The 26,631-nt window shown below is 31.7% G+C and overlaps 1 protein-coding gene across 1 annotated transcript in view; it reads right to left on the bottom strand.

Annotated features, from left to right (window-relative positions):
• Nucleotides 1-15,611: 15,611 nt before the first annotated feature.
• LOC134685125 (ATP-dependent RNA helicase dhx29-like) overlaps nucleotides 15,612-26,631 on the bottom strand; it is a 32,105-nt gene continuing 21,085 nt past the window's right edge. Inside the window, exons 22-29 of the mRNA XM_063544589.1 lie at nucleotides 26,109-26,184; nucleotides 25,539-25,760; nucleotides 24,322-24,458; nucleotides 23,580-23,670; nucleotides 22,506-22,856; nucleotides 18,886-19,017; nucleotides 16,406-16,502; nucleotides 15,612-16,049 (exon numbers count right to left, since the gene is read on the bottom strand). Coding sequence (XP_063400659.1) covers nucleotides 16,000-16,049; nucleotides 16,406-16,502; nucleotides 18,886-19,017; nucleotides 22,506-22,856; nucleotides 23,580-23,670; nucleotides 24,322-24,458; nucleotides 25,539-25,760; nucleotides 26,109-26,184 — 1,156 coding nt within the window. The 3' untranslated portion in view covers nucleotides 15,612-15,999. The remainder of the gene's footprint in view (nucleotides 16,050-16,405; nucleotides 16,503-18,885; nucleotides 19,018-22,505; nucleotides 22,857-23,579; nucleotides 23,671-24,321; nucleotides 24,459-25,538; nucleotides 25,761-26,108; nucleotides 26,185-26,631) is intronic.

The raw sequence follows: 26,631 nt of genomic DNA, 5'->3' as shown, positions 1-26,631 counted from the left end.
TGACAATTTCCAGAAAAATCCGATCATATGGTTGCCTAAAAAAATATGCTTCTTATAAATATTGAATTTAACTTACAGGATTAAACATAGGCAATTAAATTCAATTATGTAACAACCGATAAGTATATAGATTTATTTCTAAACAGGGAAATTCATAAAGATAAGTTGCAACAAAAAACAGAGGAAATTAAGACTCAGAACTTGGAGACAAGTTAGGCTTCGATCTTTCTCAAATCACAAAAAAATTGTACCTTCTAGAGAATTGATAAGACTTGCCAACTGAACAAAGAGGGATAACGATACCACTAATGCCAGGATGAAATAATAGAGATAGAAGGTCCTTCTATGTCATAATTTTTTTTAATTTTATTAATGTGGTATTGGCAAACTGAGAACTTTGAACCAATATATACAAATCAAAGTCATCATGATTGAAAATAGTTCATTATTTGTTGCTTACATGTTTCTTCAAGTTGGATTTTTATTTTATAATTATTATTTATATTGATCATCTTTTTTTACAGAAGGTTATGAGATTCAGCTGAAGTCAATCAGTGTAATAATAAGGACCCTTTGGTCAAAGATTAACATGCTTATTCTTTTCTGAGTGCATTGCATGCATTTTCAGAATAATTGAACGCTAAAGAAAGAAATGATCATCACTTTACTAGTAAATCTTAACATCTTCAACATTTATCAAGACTGCAATGTTGGGAGAATGTTGATTGCTGTAAATTCAGAAATTATTGTGATGTTTTTATTATTGCAAAAAATGTGACAGAGTTATAATTGAAATAATTTAAACTTGAATTTCATTTTTTTTTATATGAATAGAACAGGATTATTGTCAATGTTCCCAAAATTTAAATCCCATTCTAGTCTAAAAAGACAAAATCACAATAATAAATGCACTCAATAATTTCTGAATTTACAGTATAGATCAAGTTGAGATTATATAAATCTTGTTTATATTTTAAAACTATATATGTTGTACATCTTTTTTAACAGAACATTATGACATTCAGTAGAAATAAATCTATGTAGTAATAATGAATCTTTGGTTAAAGATTTTACATTTCATAAACCATTGAAAGCACAAAAAAGAAACATATCATTTTCACAATTCAATCTAAACAACTTGAACTACTAATGTCTTAGTGAACATATTTTTGTTACAATTCTGCCTAAATAAATCTTCCATTTTCATTCCTGTATTACAAACTAATTGTTAGGTAAATTATAAGTACATTATATATTGAGCTTATGACACTTTAGAATTTAAAACTGAAGTGTAACTCTTTAAATGAAAAATAGAATTGACAATGTAATAAAAAAAATGAGACTACAATTTACCTATCACTATATGCTAATTAGCTATTATCATGGTGCCTTAGACCAAGAAAGCAAAAAAGATGGCTACCACAAAGCCTTTTCTTGCATCAAGTTTGTCTAATTTACCTAACAATTTCCAGTTTGTGAAATTTCTTTGAAGTGCAAGCAAACTGGGTTCAATTATTTTAGTGAGGGATATATTCACAATGTTAAAATATTTAAAAAAAAAGTTGAGCAGACAGTAAACATCTCAGCAGAATGTCACAGAAGTCAATGCAAGAACGAGATCCCACCCAGTGTTGAGATAGATATTAATGGAGGACAGATAGAGCGTTCTAACTGTTCATGCACTGCAGGGTATGTTTATTTCAATCACAATTTATATTTGCATGTCATCAATTTCCTTAATGCAGTGTGGTGACCCTTGCATTAACAGATAGTTATGTGTTATATGACAACAAACTTTCAGTCGACATACTGATAATGGAGCAGAAATATCTAGGTATTCTAGGTTGATGGGGAAAATCTTTATAAAACTTTGGTTTGTTGTCATTATAGTACAAACTTAGTTTACTTATAATAACACTGCTGACATTTCATTTGCTCACATAAAATTAAATAAAAGGATACATTCTGTTTTCATTTGAAAACTTATTAAGACTCTACAATTCGATTACATGATTTATTTTGTCAATAATATTTCTAAATTACAGGAAATCTAATTGTTCAGCAGCAGTGTTCAATATATAACTTTTTTATTTTTTAAAGATTACAGTTGGAGAAGAATACTAATGTTGATAAATCTTTTTTCTTTTACCAAACATAGATTTCAGCTCATTAAAATTATATTTATTATAATTGGAGTTTATTATGAACTTGTCATCTCACTCTATTGGGCAGTTAATTATCTTTGCACACGGTCTATGACGTCACAGTGCACATTCCATTCTACTCTATATTGCTACATCATTACTTCACGCGATGTTGGTGTATGATGTGTGTATGCAAGGAATATATGAACTTCTCTTGTTTTGGTCAGCTTTTTGACTTGAAACTGTGTACTTTGTTTCTCTATATATCTAGAAGGATTTCTTCTTATAGAATAACTTTGCGTTTAGCCTGATGTTATTGTAATTGGACAAATTATCTGTGTAAAATGTTCGTCTCGTTATGGCTTCTAAAAGGAGGGATACTAGGAAAAGTACGCGTGGTCCAGAACTAGATCCTAATAATCTGAATAATTGGACATCAACAGAGCTTAAAGATAAATTAGCTTCGCTAGGGATCAAAATATCCGAAAACTTTACTAATAAACAATTAAAACGTATTTTCTTGGATAATCAAAAAAGTAGTCCGGAAAGTTCTGACAATGGAAATACAGAAACTACCAACATCAGTGCAACTGTGAATACTTCTTTAACATCAAATGTAGAAGATGATGTTATTTTATCGACTACAAATACGCAAAAGATGAATACAATGGAGCCCACTCCTTTACCAGTAATAGGTGATTCTGTGCATCAAAACCAGGAATTTCCTCCCAGAGCTTGACTATGCTCTTGTCAACAACACTTTACAATTGTGTCAGCAAGTTATTGCCGGAGTTCCAAAACAGACTAATAAATACAACTTGCATTCCGCCATGAACTTTAACCCCGGGCCTAGATCAACTTTACCCGTTAACCAAAACATATTTGGTGTTCAAAACCCTACGAGAATTTGAAAACCCCAATCAGATGAATTTTCCAAACAGTTTTGTATCACAAGTTCCAATCTTTTCCATGCAAAACCAACAAATGCAAATGTCAAAACATGGATATCCCGCCACAGCATTTTCCGGAGTTGATATGGTTTCTCCAAAGATTCGCATCAAAATTATCTCAGGTAAAGACATCACCATAAACATTCTCTTTCTTCCGAACAACGAAACACCTAATCAGCAAAAGTTTAAAGAAAATGATGACCATTTAAAACAAAATTTAACATTAGACGAATTTATTATAGCTTTTGGAAGATATAAAAAAATAATGTGTCAAGTATTTCCAAACAGGGCAGAAGAATTAGATTGCTACCTTTCTCACATAATCGAAACCGCTAATGTGTGGCCGGGAAATTTTTTTAAACCCCTAAAGTTCCTGGAGACATAGAATAAAATCTTTTTTGACAATAACCATCTATACATTATTACTTTGTCAAAACTTGATAATTATATTATTTTTTTACAGCTTGTTCTAATTTTTTTTTACAGTTCATGTTGTTCAAAGAGGAATGCTAACATTGATTTGTTTGCTCCTGTTTTCAAAACAGTAAATAAAGATTTTTATAACAATTATTGTTAGAGAAGGATACTAATGTCAAGATATCTGAGAAAATAATGGCAGATTTTTTTTTTTTTTACAATAAACAGCTGTTTTTTTATAAGGCATATTATAAGGGAAGAATACTAATGTTTATAAATTGTCCCTCTTACAATAAATAGTTTTTGTTTATAAGGCTTATTGTTAAAGAGGAATACTAATGTCGATTAAAGTAAATATGATTCAGCAAACCTTGGATTTTTCATTCTGAGTTCAGTATTTGTTTATATGTCATTGCCATTGAAAGGTTAAGGTCAATTTAAGCAAGGAAAACCCTTTAACCAGGCCATATAATGCAAATGGTTATTTTGAAATCTCAAGAAGACTGTCTTAAAACTGAAGTTACTGTATATAAACAGGTAAATTATGAGGTAGGTAAATACATCTTATTGATGTTTTTTAATCACCTAGTTAATTGCAATGAGAACATGTTGGGATAGCAAACATATTCTATATAATATAAATGTAATTTCATGGTGAGTATATTTAACCAAATTCATATAAAATCTTTTTCAGAGTTTAAAAAAATATATTGTGCTATCAAATAATTATGACATAGAATTTGCCCTAAGACTTTTCCTTGTAATATTTGCCACATGTGATGATTTTTGGTTGAAAAGATGCTTGACAAAGCAAGAGCCAAGCTTTCTTTCTGCTGCTGTGCAGGAGTTGGGCAAAAAAATTGTTGTAAAACGAAAAAAGTCATAATTGTGCCATTTCACAGAAATAATAAGGAACAGATATCATAAATAAGTTACATCATTAACATCTGTTTTACAAAACTTCAATAATCATTTACACATTATTCATTTGTCAATACTTGATAATAATTAAAAAAAAAAATACAGCTTTTTTCTTATCTATTTTTCAGTCATTGTTCAGAGAGGAATGCTAATATTGATTTGTTTTCAAAACAGTAGATAAAGATATAAAGAATTCATATTTTCTATATAATTGTTTATAGAATATAAATATGTGTAACAACAAAGTCAAAACACTAAAGGCTTCTTCCAACAAACAATCTGACAAAGTAAAAGATTGGGCCGGAATCATGAAGCTTAGCAAAGATACCACAAATACAATCCTGGAGCTAGGATTTGAGAACATGGAAGCTGAGTCTTTAATTGAGGCTGACAATTTGGCAAAGACAAATATCCTGATTGGACAAAGAAAATTGTTGTTGATGGCAGTTGAGAAAGACTTTTCGTACAGAAATAAATGCAGAAAAAAAGTAAACATGGCAGCTGCTAAATGTAGGACATGCCCAATGGAAGATGGCAAATGTGGACATTTCTATAAATATACACAAAATCATTAGTTAACATAAGGATACAAAAATACAGTATAGTAAGCTCTAAGTAGTAACAAAAATATATACGTATTCAAACAAATTACAATTAAATTCATAAGTGTTGACTTTCCTTTTGTTCAATGTCAAACAGTATTCAAATCACAACAATAACCAATAAAGCAGAATACACCAATATTAAGTGACAAGATTTGATATAAAATGTTAATCTGTCAGGTTATAATCTTGTCAAAAATAAACATTGTATACTCATTATCAGGGGTGATCATTACAAAAAAATGTATATAAAATATATGGATGTTCAAGGTAGTTTTTTTTATTAATATGTATATTTCCAAGGTTTCCCTCAGTATCCTCAGTATGTAGTTTTAAATAAATTATTAGACAGACTGCCTTATTCCAGAAAGAGCAATTTAACACAACCACAAATATCAAAGAGTTTAAAACAGCAGACTGCATAATTTTATTAAATGAAAGAGACGTTGGGTATAACCCTTTAATATGCTGTACCAAGACTGAATAAAATGGACCTCCCTCCAAACAATATTATCAGGGTATGGAACTCAATTTAATACAACAACAACCAACAGAATATTCAACATGCCAGAATTCTTTATTCCAGGTATTAACGCAATTTAATTTCTTACCAATTGAAAAATGTCAGATTATTGAATATTGCACTGATTTTAACACAACAACAGATATCAAAGATTTTAACACAGCAGACTGCATAATTCCAGTTAATGAAAGGGACATTGGATATAACCCATTAATATGCTGTACTATGATAGATTGAATCATTGGACTTCCCACCAAACAACATAATCAGGGTATGGAACTCATTTAAATACAACCACGAACAGCAAAATATTCAACATGACAGAATGCTTTATTCCAGGTATTAACGCAATTTAATTTCTTACCAATTGCAAAAATGTCAGATTATTGAATATTGCACTGATTTTAACACAACAACAGATATCAAAGATTTTAACACAGCAGACTGCATAATTCCAGTTAATGAAAGGGACATTGGATATAACCCATTAATATGCTGTACTATGATAGATTGAATCATTGGACTTCCCACCAAACAACATCATCAGGGTATTGAACTCATTTAAATACGACCACAAACAACAAAATATTCAACATGACAGAAAGAGCAATTAAAAACATTTTTACCAAGCACCAATGTCAGATTATAATACACACTGATTTTAGCACAATCACAAATATCAAAGAGTTTGAAACAGCAGACTGCATAATTCCAGATAACGAAAGAGACGTTGGGTATAACCCATTAGTATGCTGTGCAATGATAGATTGACTAAAATGGACCTCCAATCTAACAATAGAGCCAGATAATGGAAATGATTTTAACACAACCACTGATATAAATATGTTTAATCAACAAACTGCCTTATTCCAGATTAAAAAATCAAAAATTTCTTACCAAGCAAAGATGTCAGATTATGGATTCTGCGCTGATTTCAATAAGACAACTGATATAAAAATGTTTAATACAACAGACTGCCTTATTGCAGAAAACCGATTAAGTACGGATCTCAGAATATGGAACATTCACTGATTTGAACATGTCAGACAACATAATTCCAGTTAATGGAATGGACATTAAAGATAATCCATTAAAATGCTGTACAATTGATAGATTGAATAAAGTGGGACTTCCCTACAAACAATGTGGCAAGATAACAGATCAGGTTTGATATGACTGCAGATATCACAGAATTAAACACATCAGACTCTCTTAATCCAGGTTGAAAATTCAAAAATTTCTTACCAAACAAAGATGTCAGATTATAGAACATGCACTGATTTCAACAAGACGACTGATTTCAAAATGTTTAATACAACAGACGGCTTTATTCCAGAAAAAGCAATTCAATACATTTCTACTGAGCAAGGATGCCAGAATATGGAACATACACCAATTTAGACATGTCAGACAACATAATTCCAGTTAATGGAAGGGACAATGAAGGGAATCTTTTACTTTTTGAAAGTAGTCTTATGGAAATTATCAGAAGTGTAACCAAGGAAGTCATGGAAAAGCAAAAATACTGAGTCAAAATAATTCAGACTTTGTTTTGAAATTGTCACAAGATTATGCCCTGGTTATTGGAGTATAACTTAAGAATGTGCCCCTAGAAGATAATTTAAAGAAGCGCTGAATACCGATTATCCTTTTAAAATAGGATGTTGAGATTGTGGACTAAATATGTGAAAATAGAAATTATTGAACAATTTACGGGTAAAATATCGCTAGCATAAAATAACAACCTTTAATTGCAATTGGTTAGGGTAAACCATAGATATAGATATATATTTCTATTTGACAATTACTCTTGAGATAGTCACTATGCTATGCTATAAAATCTTTATTATAAAGTAAATAATGAAACATACCTATGATCTTAATTCTTTTTTTTTTTGTATATTAGATGTTTCCAAGTTAGATAGAGGAAGAATAAATATAAATTTCTAATGTGAAATTTTTATAACAAGAAAAATGTATGTGATACAGAATATAATTGTGATAATATAAATCAGCCTTTACACAAACATTGTATTGGTATAATTTAGATCATTATAGCTTTAACACTAGATTGGATAGTTGTGTGTTGAGGTGAATATATGTGTATTTGCTAAATTTGGTACACACAATTAGAACAAAACTAGAAAAAATTTGCTGACTTGTATATGGTTTGATTAAAAATGTAACATATCTTCATGTATTTTTGTTATGAACAAGTTGCATTTGGCTATGGACTACTACATGAAAATATTGAAAAGAACATGACAAACATCTGTCTAGTTATTGATCACCCCATGTTACAAAATTAATGATATCTTGTTTGTTATTGCTTTTAACCATATATTGAAGCATACACATACAGAAAAATAAAATACATGTATAGATATTTAATAACAATGGTTTAGCATGGTACTTAATATGACACACAAGTCACAAGCAACTGATGTGTGTTTATACATAATATCTGCTATGCAATAACAATTTTAAGGAAAATCAGAAAGCAGTAAAAAAAAATGGCTCTTATATCAAAAATTTTATGTGCTACTTATCACAGCATTTGATGTATAGTGGTAAAAATCATAAAAAAACAAGTATTACCATAGTCAGTTTATATCTACAGTGCAACCTGCCTTATCCGACAACCAACACTTTTTTATGGTCCCCCAAAAAAGGCTATCCTTGCAGAAAAAACCTGAGTTTTCCTATACCCTGCTAAATATAACATTTTTTATGGTACCCCAGTGTGTCAGATTAGGCAGGTTGCTCTGTATAAATAATTGTATGGTTTCTACATTGTAATCCCTTTTGATAAAGACACATAATGAGTAATATCTACTAGACAAAAAATAAATACGATCTGTTAAAACTAATAACATTAACCACTGTTTTTAGTGACTGACATAATTTTTTGTTTATTTTCATCAGCTAATTTAGAGCCTCTGACAAGATGTGCCATATTCATATATTCTTTAAATTTCTACCAACAAAGTAGCTATGTACCTTTCCATGTGAAAGCCCAACAATTACAAATGAGATAATATAAAGAGAAAAAAGGGAATTATAAATTGTGTACTGCTATACAAATTCAAACAAATTTAATATCACAATCAATGAAAATATTTAAGAGTACAATGGATCAAAGGCTCCAATGGCCTTGTTTCCACATAATGTGTCTTGAAAAACTGTGAATGGTTTTTAATGAATATTTAAATATATGGAAATACAAGATGAAAAATATGCAGGAAATCTTTATTAACCCAATAAGAGAGGTGAAAAACTTCAATCGGTGTGCAGACTTGTCATCTTTTATAATTATGAAAAGTTTCAAAGATCTGGGCATTGAAAAATTGAAACTAGAAATTTGAGAGTTTGTATATATTGTAATTTTATAACCTATGCACATGTATTTTGGTTCTGATTGAGGGTAGACTATTTGTTGTCTTTTTCTTTCTTTTCTTTCAGATAGATAGTTGAAGATTTTGGAGACAGAAAACATGAAACAAAAACTTGTTTTGAATGTTTGAAATAAAATTTATTGTTTAAACCTTAAGAAATATCCCTAATCTTTCAAATTGAGGAACACAAAAGTAGTGTGTAAACAAAAAATCTCTGTGTAGTAATATTGGACATGTTTCTAGTTTTAACAAGTGACTGAGCTCACCCATTTGTGTTGATTCGGAAACTAGAGGACCATAGAATAAATGTGTAAAAACTATGGAGTTGATAGAATACAGCGTATTAAATTTTCAAAGAACTTTTGTGTGTGAAATACATTTGCAAGATTATTTCTTTTATTCATTAAATATGGATTTAGGTATTCAACTCTGTATATTCCTGCCAATAAAAATTTGCTGTAAACAAAGTAAATACACCATGGAAAGTATGATCATAAATCTGTTTGCTTGATTACTTCTTTTATTTATTAATTATGAAATTAGATATTTGATTTACTGGGTACTTATTCTAAATATATTATTAATCAAAATAAAATTAACTCTGCTGTTTGACTAATTGGCTTATTGGTTTGACTAATGTTGCAGTGATTGTATTTTCTGTGACTTTTCTGCCCTTTCTGAGATTAACACATTGAATTTTAAGTATATCATTACATGAAATATTATTTTTAATTTCAAATTTTTGCATTTTCATCTGATGTACATTTATCAGCTACATTTACTGATAAAGGTTCAATAGTTGCCAAGTTGAACTCACATGGTATTTTTGTGTAATGCATGCTTTTTCAACGATTTACACACCAAAATCATGTAACATACACACTTTTCTCCACTTTACAGACATTGTTCGTGATTTAGGTATTCTTCTTTTTTTCATAATTAGACCATAAATATTGAAAATTTTCAAGTATTCTGAGGTCAGCATTGTTGTTTTTTTTATTTAATATGGACGAACAACAAAAGCCCTTCAGTTAAGTTTGTGAGAATTTTTAAAGATTTTGCGATTTTATTCCTTCCCAAATTTACTTTCCCAGCAGAAGAAGGAAACTTTCTTGACCTGTACCTTGGTCGTAAGAGCTGAGTATTAAACAAAAACTAGATGTGTGTAAATACATGTACAAAAAAATTTGGAGAGTCCAAGTTTAAATGGATCAAAGAAAGTGATCAAGGGCTGCATTGTTCACCTTAAGCAACTCTCATTATTATATTGGATCATCAGCAAAAAGCTATTTTAGTTCTGCCAAATAGCATTTCTGACTGTGAGAAAGCATTTTCAATTATAAAGAAGATTTACACTGAATTCATATCAGAACTCAACATTTCTTGTCATCATGATTAAATGTAATCAAACTGGCAGTTATTTTGAATGTGTGCCTAGTTGTGTTGTTTTGAAAGCAGAAGAACAGGCCATTAACAATTTTTTTGATAATTGATGTTTATATAAAGAATTGACTCAGTTTTAGTCATAGATAGGATTTCCCCATTTGTACCTCTCGATCATGTTAGCCTCATTTTCAAATTATTTTGGGATAGACGTCATCTATATTGCTGCTTTTGGATCAATAGCAGTGCCCCTTTTGTCATCAGTTATTTTCATGACGTTTTGATGGGATTTTCATATTTTAGATTTTGATTGGATTATATACTGATTAATGTATATTAATACATCATTCTGTGTGATCTAAGACTTTAAAAAGAATTCATGGTAACTGTCTCGTTTCTTAAATAACAACGTTCCTTGTGGAATCAAAATGGCTACAAGGAGGAAATCAGCAAGTCATGTTCAAACAGAAACATGAGATGACCAAAATCCTTCTAATTGGACTTCATCTCAACTTAAGGCTGCCCTAGGTAAAATAGGGATCAAGATTACCTGGAAATTTATCTATCAGTAGTTTAAGAAGACTGTGTTTGGACAATCAAACAAAAAATAGTTCCGCTATGATTGACAATTCCGATAATTTAGCTGAACAGAATACAGTTTCTGATGGAAACTATTCTTTAAACGTAAGTGATGCTACTATACGTGATCCTATTGACATAAATACTTCAGATCGTGATGTTTACTCAACTCCTATTCCAACCGTTCAACAGGAGATTGCTACACCGTCTACATCAAATGCGCACACAATTCCTCAGCTTCCACCCACTGCTGCATCTGCACACGCAACCATAAACAATAACAATCAAAATGTAAACATGCAAAACCTCTTAATGAATACAAATCAACTATGCCAGCAATCTATACAACAAATGAATACACAAGGAGAGCAGATACAGCCAAGTTTCAATCTATCAACAGCTTTAGGACATGGATCAACTTCCCTAGGCATTGTGCCGTCTTTTAATTCCACTATTCCTGTTTATTCTACTAATTCATCAACTCCAGGAAAATTCGGATTCCCAGCTTCATGGTTTTCAGCTGTTGACATGGGTTTCCCCCGAATTAAGGAACGATATCATTACAGGTAAAGATATCAATCTTAATATATTAATGATTCCAAACTATGAACACTCTACTATAAAAAAGAATAAGGAATTTGATGTAAGACTCCAGAGAAATTTATCAATGGACGAATTTGTAATTGCCTTTTGGCGTTACAAACGTATTATGGGTACAGCTTTCTATAACAGAAACGAGGAGTTAGACTTATACTTGGCACACATCATTGAAACAGCAAACATCTGGCCAGACTGTTTTTATGAATATCACAAAATGTTCTCGGCTAATGTGCCGTCATGCTAATTCAGCACAACATCAAAATAGATTGGTCAAAAGGGGACTCAGATTTACACAATATGATATGTGCAGGTTCTAAGATCAACACATGTAGAAAGTGTCACTCAACAACTCACTCCACCGTTATGTGTAGTGTACAGCAGCAAGATCTTCAGCCACAAAGAAATTCTAATTCATCCAGAAATACACCTGATTACCACTGTTAAATAGGTCAATATCCCTCAATTGTTCTCCCCACGATTTGTTTAATAGCGCTGTGGTAAGCAAGAGATATTAGATTTATTCAACTTTTCTGTTTGCGACATAATTTTACATTTACTTACAACTGCCATGTTGGTTATATTGAATTAAATAGAAATATATATATATGCATTATTACAAATGAAATTAAAATAAGTTACAATAAAGGTATACTTTATCTTTCACTTATAGTTGTTTAATTAACTAGATATGTTTTTCATTTACAATTTCATAAATAACTGACGCTTGTTTAAAAAGTTTCCAATTGCCAAATTTGACTGTTTTCATAAACTTTTATTAATATTTACATCTTTCAAATTAAAAATTCACTTCTAAAATCAGTATGTTATTTCATATCAAAGGAAAAAGTGGATTACCCTTTCTATAAGTAATTATTTAATGTTAATGCAGACATGTTTAAATAAACATATTTTCAAGATGCATATAACAGAAACCTCATCTTTATTTAATAATTGTTTTTTTTTAATTAATCAAGGTGGGTCAGAATGAAAACTTATATTTGCCACACTTTATAAATGAATTATTGGCAATTGATTGAAAAAAAAGACGAAGACATCTTTGTCAGAGAAAGAGTAAACCTTTCTTTAGACTTAGTGTGAATGATTCATTGAGCACTTTCCACCAATTTTAAATGAGGTTTAAGCACCTTTTTGTTTTTGAAGGTGAAAGGCTATTGGACATAAATAGGTCTTTTTAACAGTCCAAGATCTTCCAATGACGCCATTTTATTCTTTCGTTGAACTAATCCCTTCCATATTTGACTTTGAAAGGTATGGCATCGATCTCAGACAAACAACCCGTTGATCATGTGACCGAAATTGTACAGCTAAACACTCCAAATTTGAAAATGGAAAAAAATTAAGGGCTGGGGTCTTTCCAAAAGACCAGCGCTGAAATGCGATAACACTGAATACGGCTGGAGAGAACATTGTCCCTAATGCTCATCAATTTGAGTAAATCAAAAGTTATGAGTAAACAAAAAATATCTGTGTAGTGATATTGAACATGTTTCTATTTTTTTAACAAGTTATTGAGCTCAACCTTTTGTGTTGATTAAGAAAGTAGAAGACAGTAGAATAAATGTGTAAAAACTGTGGAGTTATTATTGTGTGAAAAAAAGATTTTTGTGACCACAGTGTAACTGTCCAAATGTCCGACCATAATGGTGGTTGAAAACGACAAACATTCCAAAATGAAAAGAAAATCTTCAAATGACAGTCGATTACTTCATTTTTAATCAATCACACTGCAATGATAAAGCTTCCAATGAAGAAGTTATTTTTGAAGCTAGAGTAGAAAATGTAGACAATTTTAATACATAGTGGGCAGAGTCCCATTGTCAATCAACCAAACACTGGAATTTGACAATGTCCGAACATGTGTTAAATTATTTGAATATATAGCATATAATTTGGTTTATAATTGTTTCGACAGCTGCATTTTATTGCTCGTTTGAGAAGTTCTTCTCTTAATGATCCATAACGACTTTCGGGTGATTGTTTTTGGTTCTGTGTCTCGTCAAGAATTTTATAGCTTTGCAGTCAGATAGCGGTCAGACCATAGGCGTTAAAATAATCATTATTGAAATTATTTTGATAGAGAACGCTGTCTTCTTCTTCCGATCAGTTTCGTTAGCAGTTCTTGTCTTACCAAAAATAATATTCTGGAATTAATACATCACTTTTAATATATATGCAAAGTTTAGTTTTTAACTTTTGAATGTTTTTTACGGATTACTTAACATTATGGCTTCTCGGAGAAAAAGGAAATCTACAAGTCGGTTTTCTCCGGATTCAATTGAAATCAGCAGACAAGAAAGTGACTGTTCGTCTTGGACAGTTAAGAAGTTCAAGGAAGAACTGACAAATATTGGAATAAACATTACTTCAAAATTAAGTAAAACAGTGTTAAAACAAATTTATTTTGATAATCTCAAATCAGTTTCCGAACCTGAACAATTGTCAAATGAAGAACAGGAAGTCTCGCCAACTTTACCTTATGTGACCAGTAATTCGTCTATTAAATGAGCTTCCACTTTTGATCGAAAATTCAACAGAAATTGTTATAGGATTAAGGGATTCAATGAATTCTAACACCAATAGGAATAATTCTAATACTTCTTTATCAGCGGATTATTCCGGGAATATACAAGATACAAGACGAAATAGATTTCAACAAGTGCACACAGCAGATGAGCATGTATTTACATTATACAAATGGTACGGTGTTTCTCCTAGTGAAAGCGATTGCGGGATAAAGCCCACCCTTAACACATCTACAGCTACTATTAACGGAGTGCCCTCATCGTCTGTTCCTTTTTTGGATATAATTTCACCAGCGCTTAAAAAGCAATTTATTGAAGGAAGGGACGTTAATTTAGCCGGATTACTTATGAAAGATTACGAATCCGTTCAGGCAGCTAGTACTTTACTTACTAGTAGTGGTCTTGAAATTAATTTGCCCGGAAAAAGGATATCTGGCTACATAGAACGCTCACTATTAAAGAGTTCGTTTGTGCTTTTGGCAAATATAAACACGTCATGTGTAGGGTTTTTCCTCAACGCAATGAAGAATTAGATTGTTACTTAGCTAACATTTTACAAATTGAATCTAGCTACGGTGAAAAATTTTACGAATATCATAAGCTTTTTGCTGCCAAAGCTGCAACTGCACTTCGCGATTTCAAAGTTAAATTTGACTGGGGAGTGAAAGCCAATGACATTCTTACGCTTTTAGCACCTCATGCAAGGCCAGAAGTTTGTAGACTTTGTTACGCTATTGATCATGGAACAAATTTTTGCCCTCTTTCTTCTCAATCAGCAGAACATAGTACTTATCCGAGGAATAGACCATCTTCCGATCGCGTCGATAGGAGGGGCAGAACACGAATTTGCACGATGGGAAAGAGGTCTGCAATAACTATAACACGGCAAGGGGGTGTGCCAGACCGGGTTGTTATTGACCTAATAGATTTCCAAGTCATTGGATGAGTACAATACCATTTTGGAAATATGAAAAAGTGACAATAAACGTAGGTCAGATATGTGACTTATCAACAAGGAAAGTGCAGATTATAAAGGATTACTGAGCACACTGTACATCAAAATATATTAAATAAGAGCCAGTTTAAACTTTTATGAAAAACTTTAAGTGTATGAAAGCTGAATACCTTTTTTTTTTTTTTTTTTTTTAAAGTTATGTATTAGAGAATTGATAAGTAGTGGTGGATTCGTAAACGATAATCAACGAGCGACTTTAGTTAAATGGGTTAATGACCTTTAACCTTTAAAAACTGGAGGTAAATTCTTTTCTAATTGATGTGTTTTTTTTCCATTAAATATTATTGAGAGAATTACAACTGCTGATTATAATTTTCTACTAAGGCCTTAAAGATGACAATTTACATTTGTGCCTTAAGCAGACAATAGACCCTATATTAAGCACTATGTATGATCACCATTTGACAAGAGAATGAAAATAATACCCTTATCAAATTACAGTCTAATGAAAAGTTATTCATTCTTAGGTAATAAGATCTTTGATTATTACTAAAAAAAAAAAAAGACACATAGCTATGACACCAATCACCAATCAAAGCTTCAGTACATTTAGGTTTATATACATAAAAAGATATCATCTATTACATCACTTGGATGTTCACATTTTTTCTTTAGTTTTTATACATCTTCAATGCTATGTAAAACTATTTTTAACCTTGGTGTAATACATCTCCAGTTATAGATGGCTCTACTTCCTGATGACACTCTTCTTGCAACTTTTCTTTGGGGTCTGCAACAGAACTTCAACTGTTCATAAATTCTCTTTTCTGAATTGGCTTCTTAATTCAACATACAAATTTCTTATTTTTCTCATAAACTGCTTTTGGCCCTCATATTTCACAGTCTAGTAACCTCCAAATTTCTTCTTCATATCTAGTCTATTACAATTCCCGATTTCTTCTTCTTATGAACTGTTTTTTTTTGTCTTCATTTTTCACAGTCTATCAATCTGCATATCAACTTAATTACTCTATCACCTATATAGTAAAAAAACATTATTATTCTCTCCATCAAACATGATAAGACTTTGAAAATTGATGTAGCCACAAAGCCAAATACTGAAAAACATCAAAATATTTATCAATCTAAGAATTACATCTGGTGCTCATCAGTACAGCTCCTACTTACAAACGAAAAATGAACAAGTCCTTCATCTTTGAGTAACAGGTGGTCAAATTTATTATAAAATGTTGATTTGGTGTCTTATTTTCAAGTTAGTTTTCCTAAAAAGTTGTGTGGAGTTAAGGTTTAAGCAGGCTTATAACTTCAAAATATTACCTTCTGGAAAATATATCCAGCTAAACTAGCCACTTAATTCTTCACAAATACTTACCTAGCAAATTTAATGTTGGATTCTCTAACTTTTTGTCTAACAGCTCATCTAGTAGTTTTCTGAGTTCTCTGAAGATCACACCAGTTTTAGCATATGTCTAAAAAAATAAGAGCACATTGTCCTACTCATCATATTTATTAAATGGTTATGTTCTGTGAGAGAGTTTAAAAACTCTTTAATTAAAATTGGAAGTTTAGTGGTTATTTCTGAAACTTCTGCTATAAAATTTAGGTATCAAATCAATCACTTTTAGTCTATACTGTATTTTATATAAAAATTATCTTCAAACTACTTAAATATTTCAAGTGTGTTTCATGTCTATATCAAGAACTCATAAATTCTCATTCTGATTACTTCAGAGGGAAGAGACATACAATGAATTTACAATGGAAATGTTCCACCCACATACAAATGTTCTTGCATTGATTTCAATTATAGGCTTGTTAAAATAACAGCTGTTTAAAACAGTGAATAATAAAAAAACATAAAATTTACCTATACAAGCATTTTTGATATTCTTACATAATAAAATAATCAATCAAAGTTGACTATTTTCTAAAGAACAAGAATGTGTCCACAGTACACTGATGCCGTGCTCCCACTATCATTTTCCATGTTCAATGGACCATGAAATTGGATACAAAATATAATTAGGCATTAAAATTAGAAAGATAATATCATAGGGAACATGTGTACTAAGTTTCAAGTTGATTGGACTTCAACTTCATCAAAAACTACCTTGACCAAAAACTTTCCTAAAACATGCACTTTCATTTTCTATGTTTAGTGGACGGTGAAATTGGGGTCAAAAGTTTAATTTGATGATTTCAACAATGAATTTACAATGGAAATGTTCCACCCACATACAAATGTTTTTGCATTGATTTCAATTATAGGCTTGTTAAGGAAACAGCTGTTTAAAAAAGTTAATAAAAAAGACATAAAATTTACCTATACAAGCAGTTTTGGTATTCTTGCATAATAAAATAATCAATCAAAGTTGACTATTTTCTTAAGATTCTTGTAATTATACTGTTATTGAAATCATTGAACCAATGCATTCATATATACATTGTATAACAAGAGGCTCTTAAGAGCCTGAATCACTCACCTGTTATTTTTTTGCCTAAATCTTTTATCAATATGTGGCTTAAAAATGCCATTTTTAAAAATGGTCATTGTATCTGTCATATTTTCTTAGCCATAGTGTCTATATTTCCTAAGGTACAAGGAAATAAAATACGAAATTTATACTAGACTCATTTGAGAAGATTTTAAAGTTTAAAAAAAACATGAACTTGTGTAAAATTGTCCTAAATGGGCAATAACTCCTTTAGGTGTCAATTGACAGTTTTGGTCATAGAAAACTTTTTTTGTAGATCTTACTTTGCTGAACATTATTGCAGTTTGCAATTTATATCTATCTATAATAATATTCAAGATAATAACAACAAGTGAAACTGCGAGCTACTGCTCACTGATGATACCCCCGCCGCAAGTGGATAATATTAATAGTGTAAAAATATGCAAGTGTTCGGTAAACAGGAAGTTGTCAAGTGATGAATCTGAAAACGCATCACACAGTATAGCTGACTTATATAAATCCTAAAACCAAATTTCAGAATTCCTTGTATTGTAGTTCCTGAGAAAAATGGGACGAAAATTTTCAACTTGGCTATCATGTGTAAAATCATACAAGTGTTCGGTAAACAGGAAGTTGTCAAGTGATCAATCTGAAAACGCATCACACGGTATAGCTGACTTAGATAAACCCTGAAACCAAATTTCAGAAATCCTTGAATTGTAGTTCCTGAGAAAAATGCGACGAAAAATATTCATGGGACGGACGGACGGACTGACTGATGGACAGACAGAGGTGTTCAGTAAACAGGAAGTCGATGAATGATGAATCTGAAAACACATCACACAGTATGGCTGACATATATAAATGTTGATACCAAATTACAGAAAGGGTGGATGTGTAGTTCCTGAGAAAAATGTGACGAAAGTTTCATGGGATGGACGGACTGACAGACAGAGGTAAAACAGTATACCCCCCCCCCTTTCTTGAAAACGGGGGTATAAAAAAACTGCAAAAGTTCCTTAAAAATACCAATTAAGGGGCAGAAACCCAACAATGTGTTGTTTGATTCGTCTGAAATTTTCAGGGCTGCTAACATTTGAAAAATTTACCCCATGTCAGATTTGCTCAAAAAGCCTTAGTTTTTTTTAAGATATAACAAAAAAATTGCATTTGACCCCTATGGTCTAATTTTAGCCATGGCGGCCATGTTTGTTGATGGATCAAATCTTCAATACAATTTATAAAGTAGAAAGCCTAAGGACCTTTTAATTAAAGTTTAAAGGCATTTGGTCCAGTAGTTTCAGGAGAAGATTTTTAAAATAGTTTACGACAATGCCAAGTGATTGCATAAGCTCACATGCGGGCCCTTGAGAGCTAAAAAAGAGAAGTAACATACTCTGAATTTAATCCTATCATCCACTGTAACAAGTTGAGCTGTGTGTTGGACATGGATATCTCCACCAAACAACAGGAGGGAGAAAGGTGAAACCAGTGTCGTCTCTCTGAGATATACTTTAGATGTTGTTACCTGAAATTTCAAATAAGTATAAGCTTTTAAAGTTTTACAGGTAACATCCTCCCAAATCTAGACTAATTAGGAATCACATTTAAACTGGACCAATACTAGGTCATTCGTGCTGCATGAAATTGATTGAGGTCATATGTATGCTGGAATAGATCTGAATTATTCCCTCTAACTGATGCAAAATAATATTTTTTTTATGAAATTTTCCTTGTAAAACTTGTACATTGAGTGTTGTAAAATTTCCTATACTAGGCAGAAAAATGCCACCATATGGAAGATGTTCAAAATAACTTGCTTACTCACTTCCATCAACTTTATCAAGCTGCAGATCAAATATATTAGCATTCCAGTCAAAAGGAGGCGAGAAAATTTTGTGGATATGAATTGTCACACATATTTCAAACTCTTCTTATATTAATACATCAACAAAGATAAGAAGTCTTGAAAATAAATTGTCAGTAGGGGCTTTAATGGCCTAAAATGGCCCCAGATTTACAAGATAATAAAAATTCTAACAGAGCAGATTTTTCTCCATAAATTATTAGAATATGAGTAAATGATTTAAAAAAAATGTTTTTATTTAACTAAAAAAGGTTCAATGACGTCACAATGGTAGGTGCAAATGACGTCATAATTGGGAAAATAAGCCAAAATACCGAAAATTTGATGGTTTTTCTAAATTTTGACCACCGCACCATGCTTGCACCAATTAGAAATTTTAACATTTTGACAAGTTTATACCTATCAAACTTCGGATAAAAAATCTTTTTGGTGCAAGGTTGGTGCGATAGTTTATTTTTATATTTTTCATAGCCAAGCTGAGCAATAAAAAGCTGAAATTTGCCGTCCAAATTGGACCTTTTCATCTGACAAAGTTTAGTTTATACATTCTAATACCTATAGAAACTTATTTTTTTTGTTTATGAATGTAAAGTGTATTCCTAATAATATATTTCCGTAAGTTTATCTAGTTAAATTTCTTTAAAAAATCCGACAGCAATAGACTTCATGCGTAAGGGAGTCAATAACAACTTTGAGGACAATTTTTTTAATTATGAAATTCTAGATAGACCTTCAATATAAAAAAAATCTGTACATTTCTGATGTTTTTGCTAATTATAAATTCAAAATTCGTTGTTTGAATGGGGCAATCTTCTCTCTCTAGTATTAGGGTCAGATCCATGATTTATGTAACGAAATGTAGGGGAGGAGGTTGGGGGGGGGGGTATTTTACTTAAATTTCCATAATTGGCGAGAAACACGAGATTTATTTCGAAAATGAAACTACCTATATTCCAATTGGATGTGTCTTTGTGGGTAATGTGCATAGAGAACAAGTTCTATAAAATTTGATGGTAAAAAAACGGAAACAGCATAAGGTAGACTATCCATATATCCGTATAAAAATGTATATATTATTTTATAAGTATGCCTGAGCCTGTGACAACTCTACAACAGATTTATTCATTGGATCACCAGCAGTGATGGTGATACATGGCTGTGTACATTATGTATATACAACTCGTCTAAACATCAACCCAACAATGTAAGATCTGTAAATTTGCAAATGTATATATGGATAATTGACCTTTCCATTCATAGAAACAAGAGCCTGGAGTCTGTAAGCATACTACATGTCTGTTACCTTCTTAAAGGTTATGTTTTGAACAGTTTTATAATCATGCGTAAAAATGAAGTGTAAATTTTAAAATGTGACCCGGCTTTGTTGTTAAGCCCCATTTGTGGGCATTATGTTTTCTGGTCTATGCGTCTGTTCGTCCGTGCGTATGTCAGTCTGTTCGTCCGATTGTCCTTGTGTCTCGCTTCAGGTTTAAGCTTCAGGTTTAAGTGTTTGGTCAAGGTAGTTGAATTCGGCATCAGACTGAGACTTTTTTTGAAGTAAATTTTACTGTGTGTATTGTGTGTTTGATTTTTTTCTACTTTGCCTAGAGGTAAAGGGAGAGGGGGTTTGAGATCGTAAAAATAACATGTTTAAATCTGCCGATTTTTTTGGGCCTGTCCTAACCTAGGATTTCCTGGCCATTGTTAGTCTTGCGATTTGGGCATCCATGTACTAAAGACACATTCTTGTTTTCAATAATTTTGACGAATATATAATGAATATAGTCATGATGATCAAAGACCAAGTCATACGACGCTAAGATTAGTGAAGGCGAAACTGAGTAAACTAGTCACATTGATAAAAACTACAATAAAACAAATAATATATATATATATATATATATATATAATGATTATAGAAAAAATCTAAGAATACAGATTTATTTGATATAGTAGCATGTTCCAGTTTTGTAATTCTATAGAATGATACGGTTATAAGTCTGGACGACTGAAATAGATAATAAAAATAAGATGAATTTGGAAAAGTCAACCCTAACGATCCTTTACATAAGTCTAGAGGGGTTGGGAGGGGGTGTACTTCAATACTTAATTGATAGGGGGTGCCGCTGTTTTGTCACCTTACCCAGTTTTACATTTTAAAGATATATACCTTTTCATAAATTGCGTAGGAAAAAAAGTTATATCATATATATCTGATAGTTTTCTCAACTTTTCACTTATTCAAGCTTAAAAAGGTGTAAATAGAAGTGCCCCCTTCAACCCCAACCCCTTCTGGAAACATAACTACTGTCATGGAAATACACTGACTTCTGAAAACACCCTTTAACACATGTGTCTGTATCTATTTATTTAAGATAATCAATATTAAGATTTCTAAGCGCTAAATGTGTCTTGTCTTTATATTATTCTTCTTGTCGCTGATAAGTGAGACCCCACCCAGCATCAGATGCACAATCTGTATATATCAGCAATACCAGGTGTTTTGTTTTGTTTGTTGGTGTTTCAATATTGCTTTCCCCCTTAATATTTACCTTGGAGTTTGTTTCTTTTTACAATTTACATCTTAAATTGCCTTTCTGTTTCAATATATTTAAAATTAAATCTTGTAAATAGAAAACAAATCGCAGTTGCCATGGGCACAGATATGTTGCTAGGGAGAAACAACAGTGAATTGGCAAAAATGTGCAATTAATTATATAATATTTAAATAATGTACAAGTGTAAAGTTCACTACATGCTAAACAGGTTCAATTTCAAATATAGATATATTTAAGCTGTATAATAATCATATTTGATGAGTTTAACTCCGCCATTTTAGTGGTTGCTAGGCAACATAATAAACGAGCTAGACCCAAAATTCGATTATTTTCAGAAGGTCTATGGTATAGACTTACAACATGACAAATTAAATGGAATTTGGGGGTGGGGCCAAAAATGGCCCTTATAGCCCCTAGTCCTTTGTCTGGAAAGGGCTAAACATGAAAAACAAGTATCTGTTGAGATAAGCTGGTTTACAGTCTGACAGTTGTTTTGAACAGTCTCATGGTATTGAACAGCATGAAAAGCTGGTAAACAGTGTGATATTTTAAAAAAGATTGATATTCAAATCTATTCTAATTAATTTCTACCTTTTCTTGGTATGCAATCCAACCAGTGGCTGCCAGATGTCTATTTACTGATGAAGGATGCACATGTGCTGGTCCTTGTGCTGTCTCTCCTAAACAGGGAACCTTTCGAGGGTTAGCAGCTGCATCAACAGGGGCATCATACGTAACCTTGGCAACACTTGGATACAAGCCAGCTGTGATAACAGCTTTTACCATTGCAATCATAGGTTTGGTTAAATCTGTTTCCATAGCAACAGCAGCTTTACTGATATCAAGCACTTCCCCATATTTTGGTTTGGGTTGTTGGATTGTTTGTATTGTGTCACTAAAGCCTATAGATCTTACTAACTTGACAAGGTCGTTCTTTACATTCTGAAACAGGACAGAAGCTATTATCATATTCTGATCATTTATTCTAGATAAAGATATCAGTACTCTTTCTAATATCTTTTGAGGTAAGATTTGGTGCAGTATTTGCTTTCATTTTGAAAAGAGAAGATATAAAGTAAATGTAAACATGACAGGAACATAAAAGCCATAAATTATTGCGACGATTGCAAAAAAATTATAAATCAAATATCATCATCAAATCCATGAACAGACTTTGAATGTAAGGAGGCCACTACAACTATTGTCCAATTCATAGAAAATTATTTAAGAAATGAATGCTTCTTTTTGTAACTTCATTGGGGTGTAAAAGCATTGATCGAAGTACATGAAAACACAATTATTTTTTTATTTTTTTTAATTCACCTGTGCACTTTATTGTGGGACCTGGTGTTGTCATGAATGATAAGTTTTATTGAGTAATGTAATTGCTTACAGACTATCATGTGATGTGCAGTTAGCCAATCAGAATAACGTATTATAATGAAACATACATCTTATGTTATTATCTATGAATAACTGAGGATTCATTTATTTTCTTCTATACCAATTTTCTATTCTATTTCAAAAGCATTTTTAGAAATATTATATTTCACTGTCCAAATTTCACATACAAAGCCGCTCTTTGTTTAACATTTGAATGTAGGCCTCACAAGTACCCCAAAAGTTGGTATCTTACAGATTATAAGGTATTCACAGTACCAATACCTCTATTTCCAGTAATGTGTGCCTTTTCAGGAAGTTTTTCTGACAATACTGCTGCTCTGACTGATAACCCACTTTCTGGGCTTGTTTCCATCTGTAAAATTAAAACATGTTTTAGGCATAAAACAGACAAATGTGATGATATATAAAATGAAACAAAAAACTTTTACAGAAGAATTCATTGAGTGTGTATGTAAAGGTAATATCTAATTAGCTTTCTTGCTTGCTGAACATTGAAGTCCTTATTAGATGAGGTATACTACCCTCCTTTTGGAATAGTCTAGTCCTATTGTTGAAAGATTGGTTTTCTGTCAGACTAGCCTACTCTCAAAGGAGAGAAGTACTGTGAATTCATTATAATTTGTTGGATACCAATTTTTCTTGGATTTCATGGGCTTTGGTGAACCTCAAATTCAAATGTTTAAAGAATTAAAAATTTTCTATAGGCTTTGATTGTGCAGATACTAGAAAAATGACGAAATCAAATATTCAAAAAATGCAAGTTTTCCTCAATCCAACAAAATTCAATCCCATGAAATTAAATGAATCCACAGTATACCTAACTTATTATGACTTCACAATTCAGCTACCGAGCAGCTTAACAAAGACATTAACTTTACCTACTCATTCAATGAATTTTGCTGTAACCATGTCTTATGGCTTGACAATTCTACATCAATTTATAAGATTCCTGATTCAATTAGTTCTGAATCCCTTGTAAAGTAAACTTAATGCTAAAATATACCCTGTATAAGCTCTGTAAAGTGTAAGGTGGTCACAACAGGAAGTTGCCATGGAATTCTTTGCAAGGTTGGCCAGGTCTAGCTTATCTAAAGGTGCCACAAAAGGACTTTTTGTTGTCATGGCAGCAGCAATCACAGCCTACAATAAATTGAAAATATAATGTCATGAAAACAAGTAAACACTGTTTTAAGCATTAAGTCCCTCAGTTAAGAGGCTAAAGACCCAAGGGAAAACCAAAATAAAAGGTGAATGTGTCCATGGGATACAGATGATGTGCCCTTTGCATTTAATTTTATAAGGCACATAACTGAAGAACAGTAAAAGAGACTATCAAAATGTGTACTTGGTCTGTGTTTAGTAGTAATTAGTATTGTAACATTCATTTGAAGCAAACTAAAGTAAGAGAATGGAAAAGAAAATCAGCAGTTTTTTCCAATTTGTAAAAGGGTCTTTCTCTAGAACTGTAAAAAAAAATATGCCACCAACATTCAAATTTGATCTGTGTTTTGTGGTAATGAGCATTGTGTATAATCTACAGTAGGGGCATAAAAAAGCAGACAGCATGATAGCAGAAATAGTAATAGGGCTTTTCCAGAATTGATAATATTTGGTGTCAGAAAGAACTTTTATTAAAATTTGATTAGTGGTGGTTATCTAAGAAAAATGTCTACAACATTTAACCCTTTCCTCCATCGAAAATATTTTTAACATACTTGATTTGCATCAGATTTTTTCAATAAGAAAAAATCATCTGGTTTAAAGTATTTAAAAAATGCATTGGTAAAACAATTATTTCAACAATGAAATTCCATTCAGATATTATCATGAATATCCTTTTTATATTGGATACAATAAGTCTGATTCAGATTTGTCTTAGGTAAGACGTTTCAACTGAGGCACTACACAGGCGTCATTATGGAGTAAAGGGTGTGGCGTCAAAAGGCGTCATTAAGGAAATATCAAATACAAAGTGCCTTCCAACATCCTCTCCCTCCACACACACATTCATTTTTGGGACAGACCTAACACCATCTTTTAAATTCTGTTCCTCTATTCAGGACTACAATATAATCTTTCAAATTTAACTGTACAGCAATCTAAGGTGTATGTCATATAGAAAATAGGGCCAATACCTTCACCAGGTGGCATCACATGATAATGGAACAAAATATCTAATATAGTATACCATTATACTAAACAATTCTATTTAATACATACCACTGGTTCAACATATCCAAAGATGGCACCAAACAGTAACATCTTCCCTATTCTGACATGTACAGGTAATGCCGCCAAATGGTGGCCTAGTGGAGTCAGGGTGGCCACACCCTTACAAGCACCTATCTCGTACAGCAAACTCATGGCTCTGGCAATCACCTGGGGTCTAGGTGGGTCTAAACATTCTGCTAAGAAATTGTCTGGCTCACCAAGCTGACATTTCTGTTAATATGAAAAAAACAGAAGTTATGAACAGATGCTGTAAACGTGTACTCTTAAAACTTTAAAATTTTTAAACTTATCTTAAATTATCCATATCAAAACATGTGTGGGAAAAACTTTTTAGTTTTATCTGTAATTCTATCAATGTAAGATGTAGCAGCTTTTCCTATTTGATGATTTTTTGTGAATTTTTAACAATAAAAAAAGAAATTATTGTGATTTCATGAATGCTGCATACTTGTATTGTACCATCTTTCATGTTGCATTTCTTTGCAATTATAAAATCATCTAAATAGTTTCTGAATTTACAGCATACAAAATCAAAAGTAGATAAAACATCATACATACCATGATATGTAAACACAATTCTTCTAAAGGTACTCTCTGTATCTCTGGCACAGTGTAATCGGCTAAATCTTTGTATCTAAAAGTAGACAGAAATAGGCTTGCTTAAAAAAATAGCGATTTTTATTCAATCATTTTTTGATAAATTTTCAAGTTCTTTTTAGATAGGTACATAAAAAGCATAGGCAGGCTTTCAAGTTTGGAAATATTTGTTTATATGAAACCATACCACAAGTAGGTTTTCATGTTGATTAGCCTTGATGTTTATATGAAACCATACCACAAGTAGGTTTTCATGTTGATCAGCCTTGTTGTTTATATGAAACCATACCACACGTAGGTTTTCATGTTGATCAGCCTTGATGTTATATGAAACCATACCACACATAGGTTTTCATGTTGATCAGCCTGGATGTTATATGAAACCATACCACAAGTAGGTTTTCATGTTGATCAGCCTTGATGTTTATATGAAACCATACCACACGTAGGTTTTCATGTTAATCAGCCTTGATGTTATATGAAA

This window comes from Mytilus trossulus, chromosome 9 (assembly GCF_036588685.1).
Source record: "Mytilus trossulus isolate FHL-02 chromosome 9, PNRI_Mtr1.1.1.hap1, whole genome shotgun sequence".
In the NCBI taxonomy this organism is placed as follows: Eukaryota; Metazoa; Mollusca; class Bivalvia; order Mytilida; family Mytilidae; genus Mytilus; species Mytilus trossulus.
This window is presented reverse-complemented; position numbering and strand designations above follow the sequence as displayed.